We start from the raw sequence: 26,432 nt of genomic DNA, 5'->3' as shown, positions 1-26,432 counted from the left end.
GGCCTTGCAGTGTACTTTATTGCAAAACCAAATCATAATTATATCAGATGTTATAATGGCAAAAATAGTAAGAAAAAATCTTTTGCACTTTCTTTTCGAAACACAAAGAAAGAACATTGTAAATTCAGCCAATGAAAAAAAAAATACTACATATTTTTCTTCTGTTATCTGATTTTTTTTCTTGTACAAAGAAGAAATCACTGCATATAACCTGGGGTATGCAAGAGGGCAAAAATCTGGTAATTGATTACATTATAACGAATAGAGAAATCATGTCAGAAAAATTATTCATGTAAGAGTTCTAATATCAGCAGACATAACGACATTTTTTTCTAGGTTAGAAACGTGCCATTTTTGAAGTAGCTAAACCGTTGCTACTATTTTACACTAAAACGAATGGGCATTTTCCCCAAGTGACTTATGTTTGTAAAAGTTGTCTTGTGAATGATTTATAAAACAAATTCTCTGAAATATCTGCAGATTGAATAGGTTTATAACGGTTCATGGACAATTCATCAAGAGGAAAATTTATCGCAGGAAAAATTCATCGACAGGAAAATTTATCACAGTGAACCTTCATTGAGAGAAAAATTCATCGAGGGGGAAAATTCGTCAAGTGGAATATTTTACGCTGGGAAAATTCATTGCTGAAAAAATTTGTTGAAAGCATTATTTGCTAGAAAATTGAAATGATATTGCATTGATTCCGATATATGAAAAGTAAATGCAGTGCAAGATAAATTTCAGAAAATATAATTTTATTATATATCTATGTATTATTTGTTTAAATTTTCATATTTTTATTCTTATACAATGAAAGTAATATATTATTGATAGATGAGTTTCCTAATTTCTGTTTCGTCTTAAAAAGTTTAAATATTTTTTATTACTTAAATACTGCAGGTTTTGCTAATGAAATATTAATATTTACAAAACTGGAATAGGTATAGGGAGAAAGGCATCACATTTAAGAATACTTATTCTGCACACTTAGACACCCATTCAGCTGGGATGCTTGTATATATACGAGGGTGGTCTGAAATGTTCTCGGCAACAATGAAAAAACGAATTTATAATTTCTAAATTATTTTCATTTATCAACATAATCTCCCTTAAGACTAATAATACATTTATTCCAGCGAAGCTCCACCGCTATTATCCCGTCCCTGTAGTGGTTCTCAGTAAGATCTGCAAATTACCCCTCTACAGCTGCAATCAACTCCTGATTCAAAGAAAAACGCTGACCAGCGAGGAAGGTTTTAGTTTTGGGAAGAGAGAGTGGGCAGTGCATTGTCCTCATGAAAGATGATATTTTTCTTCTGCAAACCAGGTTTTTCTAAACGAATTTTTTTGTCTATTTTTTCGGAATAATGTTCCCTGGTTATTGTTTTACCCTTTTCAAAATAATTAATAAACAAAATGCGTTTAGCATTTCAAAACACCAATGCCATGACCTTTCCTGCTGATGGAACTGACTTTGTCTTCTTTGGTGCTGAACAACTGACTGCTCCACTGTTTTGACTGCTGTTTGGATTCTGGTGTGTAATGGTGAATCCAAGTTTTATCCATAGTAATAAATCAATACACAAAATCAGTTTTATTCTTGTTAAAACACTCCAAGCACTGTTCAGAGATTTTCATGCAAGTGCAATTTTGGATCTGCTGTGAGCAAGCGGTGCACCCATCTTGCACAAAGCTTTTTCGTTTGCAATTCTTTGTGCAAAATATATTCTACACGTTCTTTTGAAATGCCTATAGTCTCAGCAATTTCATGCACTTTTACTCGCCGGTTATCCAATACCATATCGTGCACTTGATCAATGATTTCTGGTGGTGTTACACTTTTTTGACATCCTTCACATGGATCATCTTCAAGGCTGGTATGGCCATGTTTAAACTTGGCAGCCCATTTCTTAATTGTCGAAAACAAAGTAGAAGAGTGCCCATAAACTTTTATGAACTTGGAATGAATTTCTTTTGGCGTTAAACCTTCTTTTACAAAGAATTTTATAACCGCACGATACTCAGTTTTATTCATTTCAAGGGATACATAGTATTTCTTAAACTACTTGGTAGAATGACTTGCAATTTCACATGATTGCTTATGACAGATGTACCAACTTAGAAAAAAAAATCATGCCGATAGTGTTGCCATCTATGGCTGAGGCCAAGAAAGTTTTAGACCACCCTCGTATAATCGAAATATTATTATTATTTGACACCTCCTGGGAGTCCAAGTACTCATGGAGGGAAGGCACCTCATCTAGAGCTCTGTCTTCAAGATTCAATCACCAACTGACTTCAACTACACCAACGCCATCCACCATCGATCATCAGTCATATTTACAAAGATGATCACAAATATCTATAGTGGGATTCCAACCTGCAGCATTTTGGCTGGAGAGCAGATACACTATCCACTCAGCCAACCAGGTTGGCTATTTCTTAAATTTTTTAAAAATATTTCTTAAATTTTTTTTAATTTAATAAAAGAAATATTTTTTAAAATATTTCTTATATGGGAAATATTTCTTTTTTTTCCTACATATATCCACGATGAATAACCTTATACCGAATAAAAATTTTCAAAAAGCTAAATATGATTGAAATATTAAATAATATATAAAATATATCTTAAATGTTTTAAAAAAATTCTTAATTCTTTAAAATATTTCTTAAATTTGTTAAAAATATTTTTAAAAGAAATATTTTTTAAAATAATTCTTATACGGGAAATTTTTTTTCATATATATCCGCAATGAATTTTTGTGCGATTAATTTTCCTTGCGATGAATTTTCCTCTACAATGAATAGTTTCCTTGATGAATAGTCTCCGCAATGAATTGTTGCTGATGAACTGTCCAGACACGGTCTATACTCCCCCTCCCCAAAAAAAAGAAGATTATGTAACTCATGTGCTCCTTTTCTTTAAAATAATTCACCTCTTTTTCAAGGTAATTGTATCAAATAATTTATAATTTTTCGATAATAAAAGTGAAACTGATCATTATAAATTAAGAAATTATTTTGGCATAAATAATGTATCAGCATGTAAAAGAAATGTCAGTATTTCTGTTAGGATATCTGCTGATCAACAATTGAAAAGGAAAGAACATTCTTGATGTATTCTGCACTACAGCTTGAGGCACTTTGGTGTTCTCTCTTTTCTTTCTCAATAGCAGTGAGAGTAATAAACCTTTAACTTTTCCTCCAACTAAGAGGATATTATCAAATATTTCTAAGATGTAGATTATTTCAGAAATAGCAGCAGCAATAGAAGTAGTAATATTTAGATTTTTTTTAAAGAAAAACAAACAAAAATAATACTGCTGAACTTTCTTTTGTGTGGTATGCATATAAACAATTTTGCATGGTGAAAATATAGCATAGTATTCCCAAAATTTCAAATAATTTCAGCAGACAGTAGAACTGATTTTAGATTGCAGAGAAATAGTACAGAATTAGAAGCTTCATGGTACAACAATCCTATTGCTGTATTTCTTTTGGTAAAATGAAGTAATAGATTTTGAATACTGTCTAGAAAAGCTTTCAAACCTGTAGAAATTTAGAGTGGTTATGCAATTGAGTTCCAGGAGAGGATAAGGGGGGGAAGCATTAGAAAATCTTCAAAATGAGCAAAAATTTCGAATCATTCCGTATATGATATGTTTCATATTATATTTTCAATATATCTATGAAGATATGCACTGGATATTATCGTAATGTGCATAATAATAATAAAAAGACGAAGGCAAAGAGTCCCTGCTAAAATATCATTGGATATAAATTTTTGATACCAAAAAGACTCTCAATCGGAAAAACCGAGTAATGCAATTTAACATTTGCTGTTAATAAAGACAAAACAAAAAAAATCGTTTCTAAAACTGAAATGTGATGATCCATATAATGATATTTTGCTAGGAAAGAAAGCAAAAGGTCATATTTATTTCAATAAATATTATTTTAAAATATAAATATTTGACATAATATTTTCAAAGCAAACATTTGAAAATTTGCAAAAAAATTTGTTTCTATATTATGAATAAAGTGAAAGAACAATCAGTGCAACTCTTCCGTTGCACTGATTTGAAGAATATAATACACCAAATTTACTATCACTAAATAGATTCATAGCAAAGGCTGATTGGTGGTCATTTCATGATTGATTATTTTCGCACTTGTGAAATTCGTTTCAATTTTTGAGAAGAGACACAATAAATCATTTTAGAGGCAAAAAGGTCAAATATCTTAGGACAGTAAAGGAAATTCCAAGTAACACAATAGATGTAAAGACAGGTGACACAAAGGTCGCTCACCAACAGTTAATCCACTAATGGCTCTGAATAGCCGTAACAGGATTAACTGGGGAGGAAAGTAACGGCATGATAAAAGGCAGAATGTCAATGAAGTTTTGATCTATGAAAAAAGTTAGAGAGGTCTGGCTATTTCATTCACCTCAGCCAGTTGAGGGGTTAAATAGTTGTTCTTTATAGTGAGATAAAAATATGAAAAGCTTGATAAGATAGGATAACTTATAGCTGTTTTCCTTTCGCTTGTTACTAAAACTCTCCTCTGTATGTGAAATAGCTAGAATATATAACAAAATCTATCATTGACAATATTGAGAGAAAATTTCTTAATTGTTTAAAAATATCATGTAAAGGTATACAGTGACATAATTCTAATGTGTACCATTTTTCCATCCTGTGTTAGTTTTGTAACTTTAATTTTAGAAATAAAAATTGGAACTGTTTTTCATGAATAAGGATGCATAAACAAAAGACATCTTCCTATGATGCTCTGAGGAGTTCCTAATGGAAATCACTTTCCCATTGTCAACCTTAGTAATAACAATATTGCTGTTTGAAGCTAACCTATGATTAGTCAAAGAATGGCATCAAAAAAGTTTTTCATCATGAACATTACAATTTTTCATAGGTTAAAGGAAAACCCATGAAAAGTTAAAAACTTACTGTATGCTCTAATATTGTGGATGGACTGAGTTCTAGGTAATCCAAAACCAGTCACTTCAGTAAGCAAAGCTGTGGTGGTGGTGGTGTGTTTAAAACACCGGGCAGCAGAAATTATCTGCTACCTAAAAGCTTTCACAACTTCCATGCCACAATGGGATTTGAACCCACAGCCCATGTGTTGGAGAGCAGAGATGCTATCATCACAGCTTTGGTTGGCTACGTGGAACTGCATCAGTCCATCTATATCATAGCCTCCCTCTAATCTTTTTTCCTGCTTTTATTTCAGTTCCCTGTTTTGCTAATGTTTTATCTCCCATTGTGTTTAAATGACTACACTATCTTAGATTACCTCTGCTTAAACTTTTTTCAATATTAATGCTATGTTTGTCTTCTGATATGTTCTGATATATATATATTATATATACATATTTTATTCTAAATCAACTCTCAGATCCATATGTTAATATTAATTTGAATATCTTTTATATGTTACTAATTTGGTATTTTGGTTGATTTCAGTTATTTCATATATATATACATACACACACACAGCTGGCTCTCAGCCATACCTGATAAGGTGATTGTGGGTTTTCCCTTTCAGTCATTTCCGACCATAGATGACTTTGTAGGCATTGCCCCTAAAGTTCTTGGTGAGATTTTTTACAGGTTTGTTCACCATTGTCCCCCCCCCACTTTTATCTGGACTCGGGACCGGCGTATGGCTGGGACGTATTCATGACTGTAATCCATGTGTGTTCATGGGGGCCGGTTTGCATGTTCTGGGGGGGGGGGGGTGAAAAAACTCCCTACCTCTGTATGAGACTGGCTAACTCCCCTTTTGTCGAAAGAGATCAGATAAAGGTTTTCTTAAGTTAACCACAGGAATTGAACCGAGGTTTTTCCAATCAAAGGACTTCGTCTATACTGACTGAGCTACAGAGACTCATATACCTGATATACTTATTCTTTTATCTCTTACCATATTTAAAATCTATTAAAAGATCTTTTATCTTTGCTAAAAAGATTAGGCTGTCTAAACAGTTTAAACATGTTCATTTTCATAGTTTCTTTTTTTTATTTCATACGAAATTTGTTACAGTAGTTAACTTAGTTTCATTCTGCATTCCACAGGTGCTGGAATAGTGATTTGACTTTCATTTGGAAACACCTGGATTTGACACGAGGAACCTTTATAAGGGCTTTCAATTGAATTTGAATCATTTTATCTGAAGGGAAATTGTTTTTCAAAAAAAAAAAAAAAAAACTAGCTTTTCATCCCACAAAACATGCAAACTGGATTGGAGACATACAATTAACTGGCTTCTTATCCTTCATTACTTTAGTTGTAACCAGCCAAATCCAATTTAATTAGTTCTGACCCTTGTAATGAATTTATTTAGGGAATAACATAATCTAAATGGGGTAAAGAACTGAGTTTAATATTTCCTATTTTGATAGCTTTAATATCACTGATCTCGGTAATCTTATTTTACAGTTGCCTCTGCCCCTATGCCTTATGGGCAATGGAAACAGCTCTTTGGGGGATAGTGTAAACACAAATGGGCAAGACTGGATTGTTGAGTGTATGCTTGATGATGATAATGATATGTCTCTATTATAATGGATACAATAATACATTCTTTAATATGTGCTTGCTCATATTCTGCAATAGATCTTTATATTAAAAACTTTATTTCTAGTCCCATCTTCCAAGTGAAATGCACATTATCTCCAATGCTACTGTCAAGAAGAGGGTATTCCCCAGAGTTTTATCTGAAGTGTAATACTCTTTGCTGTCAAAATTGTCACTGAACAGCGGTCTTGTGTGTGGGGGGGGATTTTTATTTTTATATTAAAAACTTTATTTCTAGCCCCATCTTCCAAGTGAAATGCATGTTGTTTCAACTATACTGAAATGTAGCACACTTTTCTCTTAAACTTATTCCCACAGTAGGCATTGCACTGTATGATGATTTTGTCATTCTTGTAACATGTAATGGTTATTGAAAGGCAACTTCAACCAGCAATTGATCATGTATGTTTGTGGGCTCTTAGTAATAAGCTTGGGTTTTTTCAACAGGAGAAAAAAGTGTCTGTGTACACCTTTAGGGGAGAGGAAGAAAAAGGGAGGTAGCAATCATCATCATCTAGACATAGAGTTAAGAATCAGACTTCCAGTTGTCAAATAAGCCATGTTCTTAGGACTCATGTTTAACAAAAAAACAAAGTTTACATTCCTTGCACATATTCATCACCTGAAAGAAAAGTGCATGAGAGCATTGAATATCTTCCATACTATATCTTCTACAAAATAGGGATAGTGATCAATGTTCTTTATTTCATCTTTATCATGCACTTGTTCACTCAAAGATGGATTAAGACAAACCTATGCTTTGCCAGGGAGAGTAGAGGCTCCCCTCCCAACATCTTCTATACAATGGATGATTGTTCCCTCCCTTTTTTTTCCCCTCTCTCCTAAAGGAGTACACAAACACTTTTTTCTCCTGTTGAAAAAAACCCAAGCTTATTACAATAGTTGGATCCATTCATCCCATAGGGGGATATAACTAACTACTGGTTCTTTTCACACGTCATCCATTCAAGGCCTGTGTATCAGAGTAAATGAACTTGCTCTCTTGCTTCAATGGAAACATCACTTAAGCAATACTCTGCAAATAAAATCATTGCCCACCTATCCTATATGGACTATCATTTTGGTCTGTCCTATTGGTTTGTTGCTGGATGATACAGATGGTATGCATTGACAAATAAGTTCAATTAGTGGAGAATGAATAATTATTATGGGGGTGTCAACTATGGGAGTGTAGATTGGAAAGAGGAAAGGACACATGGCAGGATTTGCTCTTACCAAGATGATCACGTTGATCATCTTGGTAAGATGATCACCAATGAATAAGAGTGATCATGTGGTTTAGACCTGGAAAGTGGCAAAATGGATGAAATTTTCTGTTAAGATGTGATATGTGAGGAATTAAAAATCTGGCAAACATGAGAATTGCTTGGAGCTATGACATGAAAAACTACAATGCTTGGATGTTGATAGTGCATGGGTGGTGAGGAGTGGTAAAAGAGTGTTTGAGAGAATTAATAACAGACTGCATACCTTGAGTCAGGAGGATAAATTGAGTGGGAGTTTAATGGAAGAATAGTATCATTAAGCAGGAGCTATAAAAAAAAATTGTGGAGAGAATGCAAGAAAAAAGGGAAGATAGGTACCCTATCTTCCCTTTGTATAGGGAAGATAGGGTACCTATCTTCCCTATACAAAGCATAGGGAAGATAGGTACCCAAAGATATATGGCAAGTAAAAGGAAGAATGGTTATGGAATTAGGTTGATATATTGCAAAGATAAGGACTGATGTGGAAATAGAGGTAGATGGACTTGGAGGTGCATAGGATATTACAGAATCTTGATGTGTATACAGCCATAGAATTGGATGGATTATCAGCTTCAGTATTACAAGAAGGTGCTATGGAATTGGCTGTGATTTTGATCACATTGTTTAATTTAAGTCTCAGCTCTGGGTTGGTCCAAAGGGCATAGAAAGAGGGGGAATAGTTCCATTACATAAAGGAGGCTCCAGGACTCAGGTTTCAAATTATCGACTAATCAGCATCTCAGGTATAGTGGTTAAGGTTTTGGAGAAGTTAGGGAAAAATTCAGGAATAGGGTAGATAGGAATGGGGTACTCTATGGGAGACAACATGGTTTCGTGAAGGGTAGAATGTACCTCAGTAACTCATTCAGCTTTTATAATGCAATGACAGCTGGGCTGGATAATAGGCACACAGTGATACTGCTGTACTTTGCAAAGGCTTTTGACAGGATACCACTTAGAGAATACTGATAAATAAATTGCAGCAGATGGGGATGGATATGAGGTTGGTAATGTGGAATAAGAGGGTGGGTGATGATGGAGAGATACCAAACAGTAATTTATTCAGGAACAGTCCAGTAGAAGGCCTGTGACTATTATCATTCCACAAGATGATAATAGTTCACATGGACTCTGTACTTGGGTCATTACTATTTATTATTATTAAGAGAGACCTCCAGAGAGTCAGGGATTCATCAAGAGAGGCCACATACTACATGCACCAGCTATCATATTTTTGAATTCATTAACACTGCTTGCACACATAACGTCCAATGGTAATTCATTTCAATCACACACCAATCTATGAGAGAAAAATCTAGACCTCACCCCCTTCTTAGAGGCATTCATTCTCAGCTTCCAAGGATACCCTCTTGTCCTTTCCCCACCCTCTATAAAATAAAAAATTCCACAACTGAAATCCTGTATGACCCTTTCAGAAGTTTGTAAGTCTAAATCATATCACCCTCCTCTTTCTCCTATTTGCTAGTGTCTGCAGTCTACAAATTCTCAATCTGTCTTATAATCAATATTCCACAATTCTGATATCATTTTAAACACTCTCCTTTGCACTCTCTCCACTCTATCAGAATCAAAATGGAAACCAGGAGACCAGACATGAGCACAATAGTCCAAGTGAGGTCTTACCAAGGCCTTAAAGTTTATTTTTCCTGTAAAAAACGAATTAATGTTGGGGTTGTTTGATTGGATTTTTGATGTGTTTTTTTTTTTTGTTTTTTATGAGTTTTTTTTAGAACTATTTTTTGTGGGAGAATTTTTGAGATCTGCAGTAAAATCACATTTCTTTGGGTTGTGATTCATTGCATTTTGTGAGGAAGAGATAAATAGGAAGTGGGGCATGCTATGAGAGGTGGCAAACTCGCAAACATACCACCCACACAGCGAACCCAGTCTCCTGTCCTTACATGGCCTTGACAGTACCCCCCCCATTCACCACAGTAATTTGGTCTCCTTGCTTTCATGAACTGGCAAAATACATGGCTACAAAATTTGACACTGGCTGATCAAGAAGCCTCCAGATACATTACTAACTGATTCAGTCCCATGTACTATCCAGCACCCAGCCTGTGGAACCATTTCAAAGCTGTATCTCGAGTTGATGCAAGATGTGTATTCTTATCAGCCTCATGAAAAGCAGAAATCATATTCGATTTTTGCCTTGCCTGTTAACCACATTTTCAGGAATAGTGTCAAAAAAAAAAAAAAAAAAAAAAGCTGAAGAAATTCAAGCTTTCTCTCCTATGACAAGAATTTTGAAGAGGGAGATAACAATATAGATTATACTAGTAATTAAAATGATTGAATTAATACTTGCAATATTTTGCCAAAAGTTAAATTGGCATTGTCAGGGAACAAAAGCATAGATAGATGCATACATATAGACACTATATAAGTAAGTGATATTGAATCAGAAAATGAAAGGTTAGATAAAAAAAATTGTTGAAAGTTTATTTTTCACTTGGTTAGAGTATAATAAATTTAGTTTAATCCTTTATCCAAGTGTGAGCAAACAAAGTTTGCGCCTGAAAGTATCTTCAGGACTGGGGTAAGGTGGTACAACACCAGGGCAACTCATTGCAAAGGTGGAGCAAGATACCAACACTCCTGTCTCAGTATTTCCTATAATGCAAAACACATCTCCTTACGGATATGTCTAATGTTATGCATTAAGGGAAGGGGCACTACCCAGACTAGTTTCGACCTTTATTGAGGTCTCTTCATTATTAAACTAAATTTATTATACTCTAACCGAGTGAAAAATAAACTTTCAACATCTTTCTCTAAATCCAGAGTAATTTATTAAAAAAGGGTGGCACACCATTTGGCAACTCCTATAGGTAGAGATGACCTGTGAATGCTTCTGCCTGGTATCTCAGCTTGGGTCTGGCTCCCACTGAAGAGACCGCAATAAAGGTCGAAACTAGTCTGGGTAGTGGCCCTTCCCTTAATCCATAACATTAGACATATCCACAAGGAGATATGTTTTGCATTATAGGAGATACTGAGACAGGAGTGTTGGTAGCTTGCTCCACCTTTGCAACGAGTTGCCCTGATGTTGTACCACCTTACCCCAGTCCTGAAGATACTTTCAGGTGCAAACTTTGTTTACTCACACTTGGATAAAGGATTAAACTAAATTTATTATAAAAAAAAATTGTATATCACGAAATATTTTTTAAACATTTTATTACCATAATTTTGGTTTGTAAATGAGTGTTATGGTTGAAAAACACCAATCCCCCCCCCCCAGTATAAAGTACTGCATTGGTATAAAACATTAGTAAAATTATTGTGACTATCACTAACAAAGGTGATTATCACCTTTGTTAATGAAATGTTAATTTTTTCCTTCTTCCTGGAAAGTGATCTGAAGAATGTAGGAAGATTTCTCAACTGATTAAAAGGCTGAGAGGATGTCAGTGTTACTTGATTGAAAGCTTAACCATAATTGAATTTTATTTATTACTTGTATGGTAACTTCCTTGACATAATTTTTTATAACAACAAATCGTCAGCATGTAACTATACCTCACTGTTAACATATGTATTTCTGTTGAATTAGGTAAAAGTCCTTTTTTGCCACCTCTCTCGTGGTTACATTTTTTATCACTGGCATTGACAATTATTTGTTCACTGTTCAATGTATACAGAGGTCTCTCCAGATTGAATGAGTCAAGCATGGAGGTAAGTGATAATATTGATTTTTCTAAATGTTTCCATGACAAAACTGCTCTTTATTCCCATGTTGAGTACATTTTTACTCACCTTTCAGGAATAACTCATGTGCCTCTCCCTTATTCCATATTACAACAACAATAACAAAAAAAAAAAACCTCTCATCTACCCTATAAAATTCCTTTCCACCTTTTGATATAATTTTGATATAATGTATTTTGTCACTAACATGAACATAATAAGCTTTCTTTTTATGAAGAATTCTTCATAAAAAGAAAGAATTCTTTCTTTCACTGTGAAAGAAAGAATTCTTTCACAGTGAAAGAAATCATCTTCAACAGACCTTTCAAAAAAGAACACTCAATTATGAACAGAAAACTTACTATTTATTTAATACTTCAAAAAGAACACAAATTTAAAGGCTCAGAAAACTTTATAATAGTATTTTGTCACATTTCCTTAATCTCACATTCTGTAATTTCTGATGTTATCTTAAGTAGCTATTTTTGAATATCTGAAACCCTCAGCACTACTACATTACTATGTTGCTGTTTCCACTTTTGCTATATGTTTCACTTATTTCAAATCCTTGTTCACGATTACATTCAAATCTTTTGCTACCTCACTTCTCATAGAACAGTTTACCTGTACAATCATCATCATCAACAACAGCTTTCTTCAATCCACTGCTAGACAAATGCCTCTCCATGCTTCTTACATTTTTAGCCAGTCTTGTGCATCTCTCCACCATGAATGTGTATAACATCTTGTTGTCTCATCTTACCAAATTACTGGTCTACCAAGTTTCCAATAACCAGTTCTTGGTGTCTATTCTATTGTTCTCTTTGTCCATTTGTTGTCAGACATTCTCATCGCATGTCTTGCACAGTATCATATGTTGCTTTTATTACTAAGGCAATGTCCATTACCTTTATTTTGCTTCCTTATCCAAGTATTATACTTTTTATCTAACCAGGTTCATCATTATTATCAAGAGAGACCTCCAGGGAGTCAGGGACTCATCGAGGTAGGTTATACTATTCGCCCCAGCTGTCATACCTGTTCTTGAATTAATTCACACTACTTGCACACACACAACATCTATTAGCAATCCACTGCAATCGCACACTAATCTATGAAAAAAAAATCTAGCCCTAACCACCTTCTTGACATCATTCATTCTCAACTTCCATAGATGCCCTCACGTCCTTTCCCCACCCTCCATAAAATGAAAAATTACATCAAATTAAATCTTGTATGACCTTTTCCGAAGTTTGTAAATCTCAATCATGTCACCTCTTTCTCCTGTTTGCTAGATGTCAGCAGTCTACAAATTCTCAATCTGTCTTCATAATCAGTATGCCACAATCCTGATATTATTTTTAACACTCTCCATTGCACTCTCTTCACTGTATCAGAATCAAAACGGAAACCAGGAGATCAGACCCGTGCAAAATAGTCCAAGTGAGATCTTTTCAAGGATGGGGAAAATATTGATATTCTTCCCATCCAGCAACCAATGATACCATTCCATTGAACTCAATATACTTCTCAGTTGGTCATAATTTTCTGCTTTGTAGTTCAGCATGTAACCTTTTCTGAATGGAAAATTCATAAACTTAGTCACTTCCCAAGTGAGTACTGCCTGATCACTGTCACCAACTGGAGGTAGAATAGTTTCATCTTTAACTGATGACACGATAATCAAATCTAACACTCTTTTACCTCAAGTTCCTTCTGACACACGCTGCTTGAAGAAGTCTTGCAACAGCTCAATAAATTCAGTTTCATTCTTCTCATGAGATTTTATTGCCACTCAATCAATATTTTGATTATTAAAGTCTCCCATCATGATTACTCTTTTTGCGCACATCGTCTATTTGGTCAAAGCCATGATTCCCATCCTCTATATCATATCCTATATATCATATCCATCCATTCCTGAATTTTACCTTTAAATTTTTTCAATACTTTAACTACCACTTGCAAGATATTAATTCGTTATTAGAAAAATCAAAAAACTATGATTTTAACAGTAGAATTAAGCTCCTCGATCTCACCTTTTAGATAAAATGTGTTGAGTCTGGTTAAGGCTTGTAGTTATAGGGAGCTTAATGAGCCCTTTCTGCTTTAATTTATAATAATACAAAACTGTATAGTAAATCTGTAGATCATTCCTTTTCATTTAGATCAAATCTACAGAGACTTGTCCTCCTATGTAGGAGGGATCAATCTTTACTGTGTTTAAGTTAGAATTAGAAGCCACATACTAAATTTGTTTTATCCTGTTATACTAAATTTTAGTTTAATCCTTTATCCTAATGTAAGCAAACAAGTTGCACCTGAACTATTTGCTTCCTTAAAAGGACTGGGGCGACTCGTATAAAGAAGTTAAGACTTCACATCAATTACCTTAGTATCTCATAATGCAAAGCACATCTCCTAGCAGACATGTATAATGCTATACATTATGGGAAGGGTCACTACCCAGACCGGTTTCGACCTTTATTGAGGTCTCATCAGTAGGAGTGAATACAACTCGTATAAAGAGGCTAAGACTTCACATCAAGGCAATTGATGAAGTCTTAGCTTCTTTATATGAGTTGCCCCAGTCCTGAAAATAGTTCAGAGTATCTTTAATTTTTTTTTTTTTCTTAGCTTTTATTTTTATTTTTTTAAAGAAAGTTGCAGTTTAGTTTGGGGTTCTCATTTGCAGAAAAAAGGTGCTTTTCAATGCTAAAAGTCCCAATAACAAGAAAATGTATACCAAATTTAGAGATCATTCTCCTTTTGCTTAAATAAAATTCATAATAATTTTGTTTGTTGGTTCACCCAAGTCATAGTCCCATCTGAATCCTAATGCTTGCATCAGTATTTTTGTGAATAAAATGTATGAAAAGCTATAAACCTATAATATTGGTGTGACTGACAAACCTACTCTAGAGACAAAACATAGAACATTTTCAAGCAACTTCAGGCCTCTAATAATCTGGGTGATAAGTCTCATCAGGCAATGAAATTAACATACCACCTAAAAGATATTCACCTACATCCATGCCCACAGTGAGATTTGAACATGAAAAGTGAGAATCAGGTCAGTGAGGAGGGAATGCATCTCTTAAATTCATTATAGCAAACTTTATGCTTTGATGAACTGCTTCTCTATTTCCCTTGGGTTTGCTGTATAGTGATAGTCTGTTGTCCTGCTTGTGGACATCACTTAATTATACAAGATCCCTGCTGTTTTGTTCAAGGAACCAGGACAACAAAGTAAGAAAGCATTATCTGAAAAGAAGTGGAGCAGAGAAATTACAAATATGGCATGTTAATATGATCATCATTACTGAGGCTTAGAAGGCTGAAACAGATGAACAATAACACATGAATTAATCAGTCAGTAGGTATCAGAAAAGAAGAATAGCTATAGTATTCAACAACAGACATTGTGAGAATTCTTGTAGACAGGCTTTTACGTTGGTTATGCATTTTAATAAATATTTCCGATATTTCACAACGTCACGTTGCCATCTTCAAAAGGAACTTACAAAAAAAGGCACGTGCACGTAGGCATTACAACACAGTACCTGAGAATGAAGTGATGAAGCTATTGTTCTCCTAAAAGTCCTGATGGTGCCCCCTAGCGGGCTGAGTAGGTATTCTCGGCCGTTGGGCTGAAGGTCTGCTGATGTAAGCCTCCCAAATTTGGGGCAGTCTCATACAACCAAATTTGTTGAGGTTTGGACAGTTTCTTAGAGCTGAGGCTGATTCCATAAATAGTCTTTCGAATTTGTATTTGCTATGGTGTATTACTGTAGCTTTCTTCCACCATATTGTTGGTGTGTATCCAGAGCATGGTCTGCAAGACCAGAATGGCTGAACTTGTGAAAACGGATGTAGTCCTTTTGTTCCAAAATTCTGATATTCGCTGTCCTGCCTTTTTGGCCAAAGTAAGGCAGTTTACAGCTGCAAGGGACCTGGTATACACCAGGTAGGTCTAGGGGAAGCGGTTGGGCTTTAGTGGAGTGGATAAGGGATGCCAATTTTCTGTATGGTCTGTAACAGGAGGTCAAGTCATGTTTTTTTAAGATTTTGGTAATTTTTTCCGAGGTGCCTCGGATGTAGGAAATGGTGATGGATTTAAAGTAATCCTTGTTGTGGAGAGGGGGTTGTGGTTTGTAGGTTTCAATAATTTTTGGATTTTTTTGGGTGGGGGTAGCCATTGGCTGAGAAAGTGTTGAGGATGTGATTTAGTTCAGTGTTTAGGGCCATGTCATTAGAACAGATTAGTTTAGCCCTGTTGTATGTTGTATAGTGTTTTCACCACTCCATATTGTTGTGAGAGGGGGTGGTAGGATTGTTGGTGAATGTACCTGCCCGTATGGGTGGGTTTTCTATAAACTGAGAAAACCAAGGTTCCATCAGGCTGGCGGGTGACTAGTGTGTCTAGGAAAGGGAGGCTGTTGTTTTACTCTTTTTCCTGGGTGAACTTGATTCTGGGGTGTTGGTTGTTTTAAGTGTGTTAAAAAGGAGAGGAGTGTATCAGAGCCATGTGGCCAAATAGCGAACATATCATCAATGTAGCGAAGCCATAATGGTTGGTTTTTGTGAGGCAGAGGCTAAGGCTTTTTCTTCAAAAGGTTTCCATAAAGAAATTGGCCAGGGATGGGGAGAGTGGTGAACCCACCCTCTATTTGTTTGTAGAATTTTCCCTGCCAAACGAAATAGCCTGAGTTCATTGTGAACTGAAATAGGGCTGAGATATTGAGAGAAAATTTAGCTTCTCAGCCCTATTTCAGCAGGGAAAATTCTACAAACAAATAGAGGGGACAGCCATGGGTTCACCACTCTCCGCACCCTTGGCCAATTTCTTTATGGAGACATTTGAAGAAAAAGCCTTAGCCTCTGCCCCACAAAAACCAACCATATGGCTTCGCTACATTGATGATGTGTTCGCTATTTGGCCACATGGCTCTGATACACTCCTCTCCTTCTTAACACACTTAAACAACCAACACCCCAGAATCAAGTTCACCCTGGAAAAAGAGAAAAACGACAGCCTCCCTTTCCTAGACACACTAGTCACCCGCCAGCCTGATGGAACCTTGGTTTTCTCAGCTTATAGAAAACCCACCTGTGCAGGCAGGTACATTCACCAACATTCCTCCCCCCCCCCCCCCTCACAACAATATGGAGTTGTGAAAACTCTATACAACAGGGCTAAACTAGTCTGTTCTAATACTGAACTAAATCACATCCTCAACATTTTCTCAGCCAATGGCTACCCCCCCCTCCCCAAAAAAAAAAAGTATACCAGGTCCCTTGCAGCTGTAAACTGTCCTTACTTTGGCCAAACAGGCAGGACAGCGAATATCAGAATTTCGGAACACAAAAACTATATCTTCCTATATATTCTTCATATATCTGTTCCATATAAAACATCAGTAATGACCTAAAATTTGAGTAAAAAGCCAATGACATTATAAAAAAGGGTACTCTTAAACACAAATAGGCTAAAATAGCCATAAAAATAATATTTACTTAGAGGAGTAACATGGGGAATTTTCCCAGAAATAATATCCATAAAATATGTAGTTTCACATGGAGAAAACATACATAGGAAAAGTTTTATTTATTGTATTTTTGTTGATATTGATATTTTCAGATTAGTTCAGAATACAAATATGCAGGGAATTTAAAATAAGAAGATAAAACTGAATCTTATGTCGAAAGGGAAAATGTATATTAAAGTTTCTAAAAAGAATTAAAGTTTGAACATCTCTAAGATGTGAACTGTAGGTCCAAATATACAAACATTATTGTAGAAAAAGTAAGAGTTTGAAAAACCCAAACTGTAGAGATTAAGTGTAAAATCTGAAAAAAAAAAAATAAATAAAAAAAAAAAATTGACTCACATATACATACTTTTCCCCTCAGAAAAAAACATGTGGTATAGTTGTCTTCAGGGATAGAAAAATAAGAATATGGTAAATACAGAAAGTTAAAGAAGTAGTTCTGTAAAGAAAAATTATACAAGTTCATGGCTAGTATGGATAGTCAGGATAGCAGGTGCTGACTAGCATGGCTAGTCAGCACATGCTCTTAAAAAGTATAGATTTAAAAGGATTTAAAAGTGATTAACTTTTTAAACTTGTGAAAATTTTGAAAAAATGCCAATATATATATATATATAGAGAGAGAGAGAGAGAGAGAGAGAGATAATGCTATGAAGGTGACAAAATGTTTTTGAGGCTACTAAGAAAGCTTAAGAATGAAGTTTTTAATGGAACTTTTGATAGAGTAAGTACAGATTAATAGACGTGTATTTGCAAGATTCATCATCAAATTCCTGACATGTACATTCAAGGGGTGTACAGGATATGATAGGTACTACATGAAAAATTTACACCATTACTAACTTCCTATCTACAATTTTCCTCCAAATCAGTCTATTACTTGTCAAGACTCCAATATTATCATTATCAGATCTTATATTTCTATCGTCTAAGGCACATTGTACCGTATCAATCCACCTATATTTTGGTCTTCCTCTGGGTCATTTTCCTGCCAACCTGGCAGAGAACACTTGTTTTGCTAATCTTTCCTCACCCATTCTGTTTAAGTGACCACCTGAGATTAGCTCTGCTAACGCATTCCTGGATGCCGACAATGTCAAGTTCTTTCCTTATATCCTCGTTTTTAATATGATATTGCCATTGATGCCATCTGTTCACACCTCTAATCTTTCTCAGGATTCTCATATCTGTGGTCTCTAGTCTTTGGTCAAGTGTTTTACTTCTGACCCAGCTCTCAGATCCATAAGTTAAAACTGGTTTGAACACTGTCTTGTAAACAGCTAATTTAGTGTTCCGACTAATTTCTCTCTTATTCCATATGAATTTATTCAGTTGGCTTCCAACCATACCAGCATTGTTGATTCTGATGTCTATTTCCATATTTAATTTACCATCTTCACTAAAAATCGTGCCTAAGTAGCTGAAATGTTTTGCTTGTTCCACAGGTTCTCCATTCAAAACACAGTTGACATTTTCAATGATTCTGGATATTTAAATTGTCTTTGTCTTTTTATTGCTGACCTCATACCATATCTATTACAACAGTTATTCAACTTAGTCAGAGAATCTTGCGACTTGTAGCGGATGTATTTAGAAGTATAACATAGTCCCATAAAACAAGGAGCTGACATTAACATCTCCAAATTTGATATCATGTTTAATACCACTTTCCTTCATAATGTGATCCATATAGATAATGAATAACAGACGGGATAATGTACATCCTTGTCTCACACAAGATTTAACACTAAACCATCTTCCTGTACTTCAATTCTAACTGCTGACTTACAACTAAAATAAAGACTAAGTATTGCTTGATATAATGCCACATTGACACCATATAACTGTAGCGTATTGAATAGCTTCTCTCTTGGCACCTTGTCATATGCCTTTTCCAGATTGACAAAACTTAAATATAGATCTTTGTTATATTCCCATGCTTTCTCAACTGTTTCTCGTAAAGTGAAGATCTGATCCTGACAGCCTCTATTTGGCCTGAATCCAGCGTGTTCTTCACCAAGCTTTTCTTCCACAATTCTTCTCAACCGTTTCTCAAGAATACTTGCATAAATCTTGCCAGGAACACTCAGTAGGAAAATACCTCTGTAATTCTCACATTCAGTTTTATTTCCCTTTTTATATATGATAAAAAGGGAAATAAAATTTATATATGGGCACTATTAGAGCTCTACTCCAATCATTGGGAATTCGTCCCTCTGTCCAGACTTTCTGAACTATGCAGTGCAGCCACTGCAAGACTTTTATACCACCATACTTCAGCATTTCTGGTCGAATATCATCTACTCCTTCTGCCTTTCCACATTTCAAGTCTTTGATGGCTTTTTCTACTTCAAGTATGGATATGTATTCCTGACTGTATGCCTATTGAATGTTTTTTACCACTGTGCTATCACTGCTTGTTTCATTTAGCAATTTTTTGAAGTAATTACTCCATACTTCAAGGATATCTTTTTCTCCTGTTTTCATTTCACCTTTATCATTTCTAACTCCTTTTACAGCACTCTTTCCTCCATTTCTAAGCTTCTTCAACAACCTCCAGAATATCTTACCACCTTCTTGATATTTATTTTCTATGTTCTTGCCAAAGTTCTCCCATGACTTTTGTTTAGCTAGTTTTACACAGTGTTTCGCTTTCTTACATTTGTCTCTGTATTCTCTAAGAGCAAAAGCTGACTTATTTGCCAGGAACCTTTGATATGATTTCTTCTTTTCCTTCACTGCCTCTTTAACTTCATGTGTCCACCATGGAGTCCTGATGTGCCTTTCCTTGCAGACAACCTCACCACATACCTCTCTGGTTGAATCAATCAGGGTTTTCTTCAAGGCTTGCCACTGAATTTCCAAGGTTTGGTTCCTGTTCTCAAACTCTTTCATTTTTTCTTCAATAATCTTTGTGTATTTTAGTCTACAGTTCACATCTGAGAGCTGCTCAACTTTTATTCACTTTAAAACTTTCTTACGTGTTATTCTTTTCAATATGAAATTCAATTTTATCCTGCTCAAGACTAAATAGTGATCACTTCCAATTTCAAATCCTTTGCACACTCTGGTGTCCTGCACCATTGAGAAAACATCACTATCAACAATAACAAAGTCAATGAGACTTTTCTTATTCCTTGCCTCTTCTCTCCATGTGAATTTGTGCATATTTTTATGTTGGATCATGGTGTTAGTAATAACCAGTCCATGTCCTGAGCAGAAATCCAACAGGTATTTGCCACTATTATTAGCTTTGCTCTTTTCTCTAAATTTTCCCAAAATATTTTTATGTCTGACAATCATTTCCTACTCTGCTATTCAGATTCCCAACAAGGACCAACTTTTCCTTTTTCATTGTATCAGTTGCTTTTTGTAAAACACCAAAAAATTCCTCCACTTCTACCTTAGTAGAACCTTCTGTGGGACCATAGGCACAAATAAGTCTCATTGTCCAGTTCCCCATTCTCATATTTGCCCACATCACTCTACTTGAGACTGCCTGCCCTTCAAGAAGATTAGCCTCACATTTAGTGTTGAATACTATGGCTACTCCTTCTTTTCCTTGATTGTCATTTCCTGAATATAACATTTTGTATTTATTGCTCAGAAAGATCTCACCAGTTTTTGTCTTTTTTGTTTCAGTCACCCCTATTATGTCAATCTGGTACTTATCTAATTCCTCAGCTAGCTCCATTTCTTTGCCATTCAGGCTTCTTATGTTGATAGTACCAATCTTTAACTTTGGTGATGTTGAGTTGATTTGCAAGATTAAAGAATAATAATTGTTATTATTGCAAATATCTGGCCAGAAATAAACAGGCCATTATCAATTTCCTTGAACTTCCTTGTTCTAGCTTCACAAAATGAAGCTAGAAAAAGGAACTTTAATCCTATTTACAGAGCTTAGCGATGTGCCAGAGTGCCACCATTACAGGCGGTTACAGAATCAAATGAAGTTAAAGTTAAAACTAAAATTAAATTATTTGAAATACAGAAATGAACAAACTTGAGTAATTGATTGAAATAGCATTATATTAAAAAGCGAGAGAGGGGAAACACTAATGCTTGCCATTTGTATGCATGAGACTTTCCAGATATTGACAAGAGATAAACAGTCATTCTGATTTAAATTTGGATGGTGTAGAAGTGCTTCAGCACTCTAAATAGCTTCTCAAACCTAAAGTGGCACCAATAAAGGTGAGTATTGGACCAGAGGATATTGTGATGAATATCTGAGCAAGGCTATTAGATTTTTCAGGTTTATTGTTGGTGATAGGTGTTCTTTTTTGACTGAATGTCCTGTTTGTCCAAAATACAAATGAAGATGCTCATACTGAACATAGTGAACACCAGGGAGGTTGGGAGGGAGTTTATCGTTTTTGGATGGTAACCAGGAGATTTTGTTGGCAGGGAAGAATGTAGGGACTAAACTGTATCTTTTCAGAATCTTTGCCATCACCTCTGAGATGCCTATTATGTATGTCAAGCTGGGACGACTAGCTGTACACAAGTTCAGGCTTGTTCTTAGAATTAATTTTGCGTGTGTTCAGGATGCATTTAAACTTCCTTGAGATGAAGCCATTCTGTAGTGTGATTACTGGATAGTGTTCAATTCATGCTGGAAAGCTTGAGAATTGGAGCATATACTGTGTGCTCTGTTAAGTAAAGATTTGAAAATGTCTATTTTTTGAGAAGGATGACTGGCTGAATTTTGCTGTATATAGTGTTATATACAGCAAGATTCAGCCTGGCCCTGTGAAGGTAGGTTTATGTTGAACAGATGTTCTAATATTCCAGATGGTGTATGGGAAAGATGGATGTTTAGGAAGGCTAATTTCCCATCCTTTTCTTTTTTCATGGTGAAGTTGATGAATTGGTGTTGGCTTTGATTGTGGTTAAGAAAATCGATAGTGATGCTTCTGTGTCTGACCAGATGGTGAAAGCATCATGCACATAGTAAACCTAAAAAGGAAGGTCTATGTTGTATTGAAGAGAACAGGGAATCTTCAAGATGCTCTAAGTAGAAATTCTAAGTCCTCCCTCACCTGCTTGCTCTTGTCAATTTGTGCTTGAGCATCTTGACGACTTCCTTAAAGACAACTGAAGAGTGAAAACCCATCCCCTTGACATATAATGAACAACTAATGAAAAATTGGCTATCTGGCTGAAAAGCTGCAAGGCAGATCATATGAAGGCATGGTCAGCTTTCATGCCAGCAAACACCATTATACAAACTCACTTTACTTACTTACTATAGCAAACTACTGAAAAGTTCTGGCCAAAGTACCATAAGAAACATGTCATGCAAAAGAAAATTCACTATGTCAAACTATCCAGTATTACAAACTAATGGATCTTCCAACTAGTAAAGAAGCTGATTGTTGATGACCTTCTCTTATTTTCAAGGATAACTGAGATCAGAGTGATGGGATACTAGTTTCATGATTTACACGTGCTATGAATATAGGCATGCTTTCATGCCTCTGGTATAAATACCAGATGAATATGATAATTATGAAGTGATATAGGAAGAGTGTTGATTCTGGAGCACATGTTTTGTGCACAATTAAGGAGATATTACCAGATCCAGATTCCTGATTTCTTTTTTGATGAAAGACAGGAAGCAGATGCTGAGCTGTATTACGTATAGTGGAAGAGATTTTCCTTGTTCATGCATGTAGGAGTTTGAAGCATTGTCAGGAAGTTAGCTTTATCTTTGGTCACTGATTACCGTCAAGATGTGAAAGTGCAGTAATTGAACTAATGACTTTGACAAGATCTAGAAGCCCCAGCTAGTTGAACAAGGAGCTGGTTTTGTGCATTTGATAATTTTAGAGTCAGATTTGGACTTGTTGATGATATTTTGCAGTTGACAAGATACATTATAGACTTGAAATTTTAGTCTCAAGCCATGTTTGACAGGGCAGTTTTTTTGCTTAAGTTGCCTTGGCTTTCTTGTTAGAGAATAAAAACTTGTTTGGTAGCTATGGGAATTTTAGGCAGAATGTGGATGAAGGCCTTAATTCCAATAAGAATTATTTCCAATATTTTGAACCTATTAAAAAAAAAATACCAACAGATTCTTTCCCCTATTAATCCTTAGCCATGCACAGCTAATGTTCTGCAGCCTTTCATGTATAGGATTGATTTTTAAAAAGATAAGAAATGCTTTCCTGTTTGTTTGTTTTTTATTATTTTTATTTATTTGGATAAAAACTGCTGTAAGTTTTGGGAAGTTTTTCACAGTAAAGGCACGAATCATGGAAATAATCCAAGAAGTAGCAAGGTGTTTCCATGCTGTTCTAACTGATGTATTATTATTTAATTACTAGTTTCATACATCATTTTTGTGTACTTCTCAGATTAAAAAAAAAAATATAGAAAAAAAATTTTTTTACATGTTTACAATAGCATTTTTATATAGTTTTCATTATTATCAACGTAACAATTGAGCTGGGAGCACTTTTTGATATATATACTCTAGATGTTTGGGTAATGATATAACAAAGTACAAACAGATATAACAAAGTACTCAAGGAATAGCCAATGCAGTGCAATTGGAAGAACAGCGAAATAGTGCACCCTTCGTTTGGAAAATACCTGGGGTTCGATTCTTGTCATGATAAGGGGAGTCCTTATATGGGCTTTATCAGTTGGAGGGGAGTTAGCCGATCTCATACAGTGGTAGCAGGGTTTTTTCTCCTGGAAACTCGGGTTTTTCATTCCATGTACAGACACGGGTTGGTGTGTGTAGTATGTAGTATATGAATTGCCTTCAGAACACATGCAATTTACAGACAATACTTGCAATTTACTAAGACAATTGTTGGTGATGATGGGCGATAGATGGCATTGATGGTAGTAGTGTCGTAGTGGGAGAAGTAAGTAGTAGCGGAGAGGATGAGATGTATTTAGCAAAGTAGAATAGTGTGCCCTCCCACGATGAGTCCTTGGACTCCCTGGAGGTGTCACATAATAATAATAATGTCATTTGCAACCTATAATTTTGTTTCATTTCAAACTGTTTTAACACTAAAAATGGTAAGATTTAAGCCATATTTAAATACATTTCACTAAATGTATTTAAATACATTCAGAAAAGGTTACATGCTGAACTACAAAGCAGGAAATTATGACCAACTGAGGAGTTCAGTGGAATGGGATCGGTTGCTGGATGGAAAAAATATCAACAGTGCATGGGAAGCATTTAAACAATACTTAAATGATGCGATATCAGAACGTGTTCTGAGAGTTCGAAGCATAAATAGAGTAGGAGTCAAATGTATGTGCAATCTTATTAAGCAAGAGATTTGCAAGAAAAGGACAATATAGAAGGAATACCATGTGCATAAGGATGATGTCTGTTATGAATGTTATAAGCAGCAGGGTAGAATGGTCACAACTGTTGTATGGAAAGCAAAGTCTGAGTATGAAATGAAACTGGCTCTGTGTGCTAAAGACAACCCACAAGAATTCTATTATCGATATGCTGCAAGTAAAAGAAAGAATGAATATGAAAGAATAACTCTTCTAAATCCAAATGCAGAAGAGGTTGTTCAGTTAATGAGTGTGCATTTTGTTAAAGCTATCAACCTGGCATATGCAACTCACTGTTCACCTTGTGAGCTCACTGTTACCTCCTCACTAGGTGAAGAAACGCAGGTGTATGAGGACGAGGTATTAGAACTGTTGCACAAATTGAATAAGAATTCAGCAGTAGGGACTGATATTAGCACCTGTGCTAAAAGATGGGATATAAAGAAGGACAGAATACAGCATAGAAGATTGTTGCATAAATTGGAGAAAATGGGTTTGGGTTATAGAATATTAGCATGAACTGGCCATTCCTTTGACCAGGCTGTTTAATGTGAGTCTCAGAACAGGGAAGATTCCATAGGAATGGAAGGAATATATGGTAATTCCATTGCACAAGGGTGTGCAAAGACCGATGTATCCAACTATCGACCAATTGGTATCTCAGGAGTGGTGGTGAAGATTTTGGAAAAATTGGTTAGGGCTCGCATTCAGAAATGGGTTGACAGTTAATCTCTCCTTTGCAATGAACAACATGGATTTACTATGGGAAGGTCATGTTTAAGCAACTTGCTCACATTCTATAACAATATTACCATTGAACTAGACAAGGGGAATGGATACACCATGACACTTTTGTATTTTGCTAAGGCTTTTGACAGAATACAGCATAGTAGATTGTTGCATAAATTGGAGAAAATGGGTTTGGGTTATAGAATATTAGCATGAATAAGAGGATGGCTCACTAACAGATATCAAAAAGTGGTGTACGGAGGATGTGAGTCTGCAAGATTTAAGGTAACAAGTGGTGTACCACAAGGATCAGCACTTGGTCCACTGTTGTTCAGTCTGTACATTAATGATATTGGGAAGGATTTGGCAAGCGACATATAGCTATTTGCTGATGATGCAAAGATAGGTAGGGAAATCAGGAATGCTGCTGATATGCAGTACTTGCAGAATGATTTGAATAGGCTGGAATTGTGGGCATTGGAAAATGGGTGCCAGTTCAATGTCAGTAAATGTAAAGGCATTCACTTTGGTGTGAATAGATACTCAGTGTCATATTATATATTATATTATTGGGATTAAGCTAGAAGAAACTGATGAGGCTAGGGATCCTGGAGTGTTAGTAGATAGGAAGTTGAAGTTCAGGGGCCCATGTGGCAAAGATTGCAATGCTGAAATAAACATTCACATGTAGATATGGATGTTATTTTGCCTCTTTATAAGGCCTTGATAAAACATCACTTGGACTATTGTGCTCATGTCTGGTCTCCTGGTTTCCATTTTGATTCTGATAGAGTGGAGAGAGTGCAAAGGAGAATGTTTAAAATGATATCGGGATTGTGGAATAATGATTATGAAGACAGATTGAGAATTTGTAGACTGCGACACTAACAAACAGGAGAAAGGGGGGGGGGGGAGATTGAGACTTATAAACTTCTGAAAGGGTCATACAGGATTTCAGTTGATGGAATTTTTCAATTTATGGAGGGTGGGGAAAGGACAAGAGGTCATCCTTGGAAGCTGAGAATGAAGGCTGCTAAAAACGGGGGTGAGGGCTAGATTTTTCTCTCAGAGGGGGTGGTGCGTGATTGGAATGGATTGCCATTGGATGTTGTGAGTGCAAGCAGTGTGAATGAATTCAAGAATAAGTATGATAGTTGGTGTGTGTAGTATGTGGCTTCCCTCGATAAGTCTTTGACTCCCTGGAGGTCTCTCTTAATAATAATAATAATAATTTCACTTTTTTTTT

The 26,432-nt window shown here is 35.5% G+C and overlaps 1 protein-coding gene across 2 annotated transcripts in view; it reads left to right on the top strand.

Moving 5' to 3' along the window:
* Positions 1 to 26,432, top strand: part of LOC150105488 (vesicle-trafficking protein SEC22a-like) — a 115,894-nt gene that overhangs the window by 59,763 nt on the left and 29,699 nt on the right. For both annotated transcript variants that reach the window (XM_090394203.1, XM_090394202.1), the window contains exon 5: positions 11,455 to 11,576. In XM_090394203.1, coding sequence (XP_090250329.1) covers positions 11,455 to 11,576 — 122 coding nt within the window. The remainder of the gene's footprint in view (positions 1 to 11,454; positions 11,577 to 26,432) is intronic.

Source organism: Typopeltis vanoorti, chromosome 6 (assembly GCF_054136105.1).
Source record: "Typopeltis vanoorti isolate ZY-2024b chromosome 6, IOZ_Tvanoo_1.0, whole genome shotgun sequence".
In the NCBI taxonomy this organism is placed as follows: domain Eukaryota; kingdom Metazoa; phylum Arthropoda; class Arachnida; order Uropygi; family Thelyphonidae; genus Typopeltis; species Typopeltis vanoorti.
Note: the sequence above shows the minus strand (reverse complement) of the source record. Positions and strands in the feature narration are given on the sequence as shown.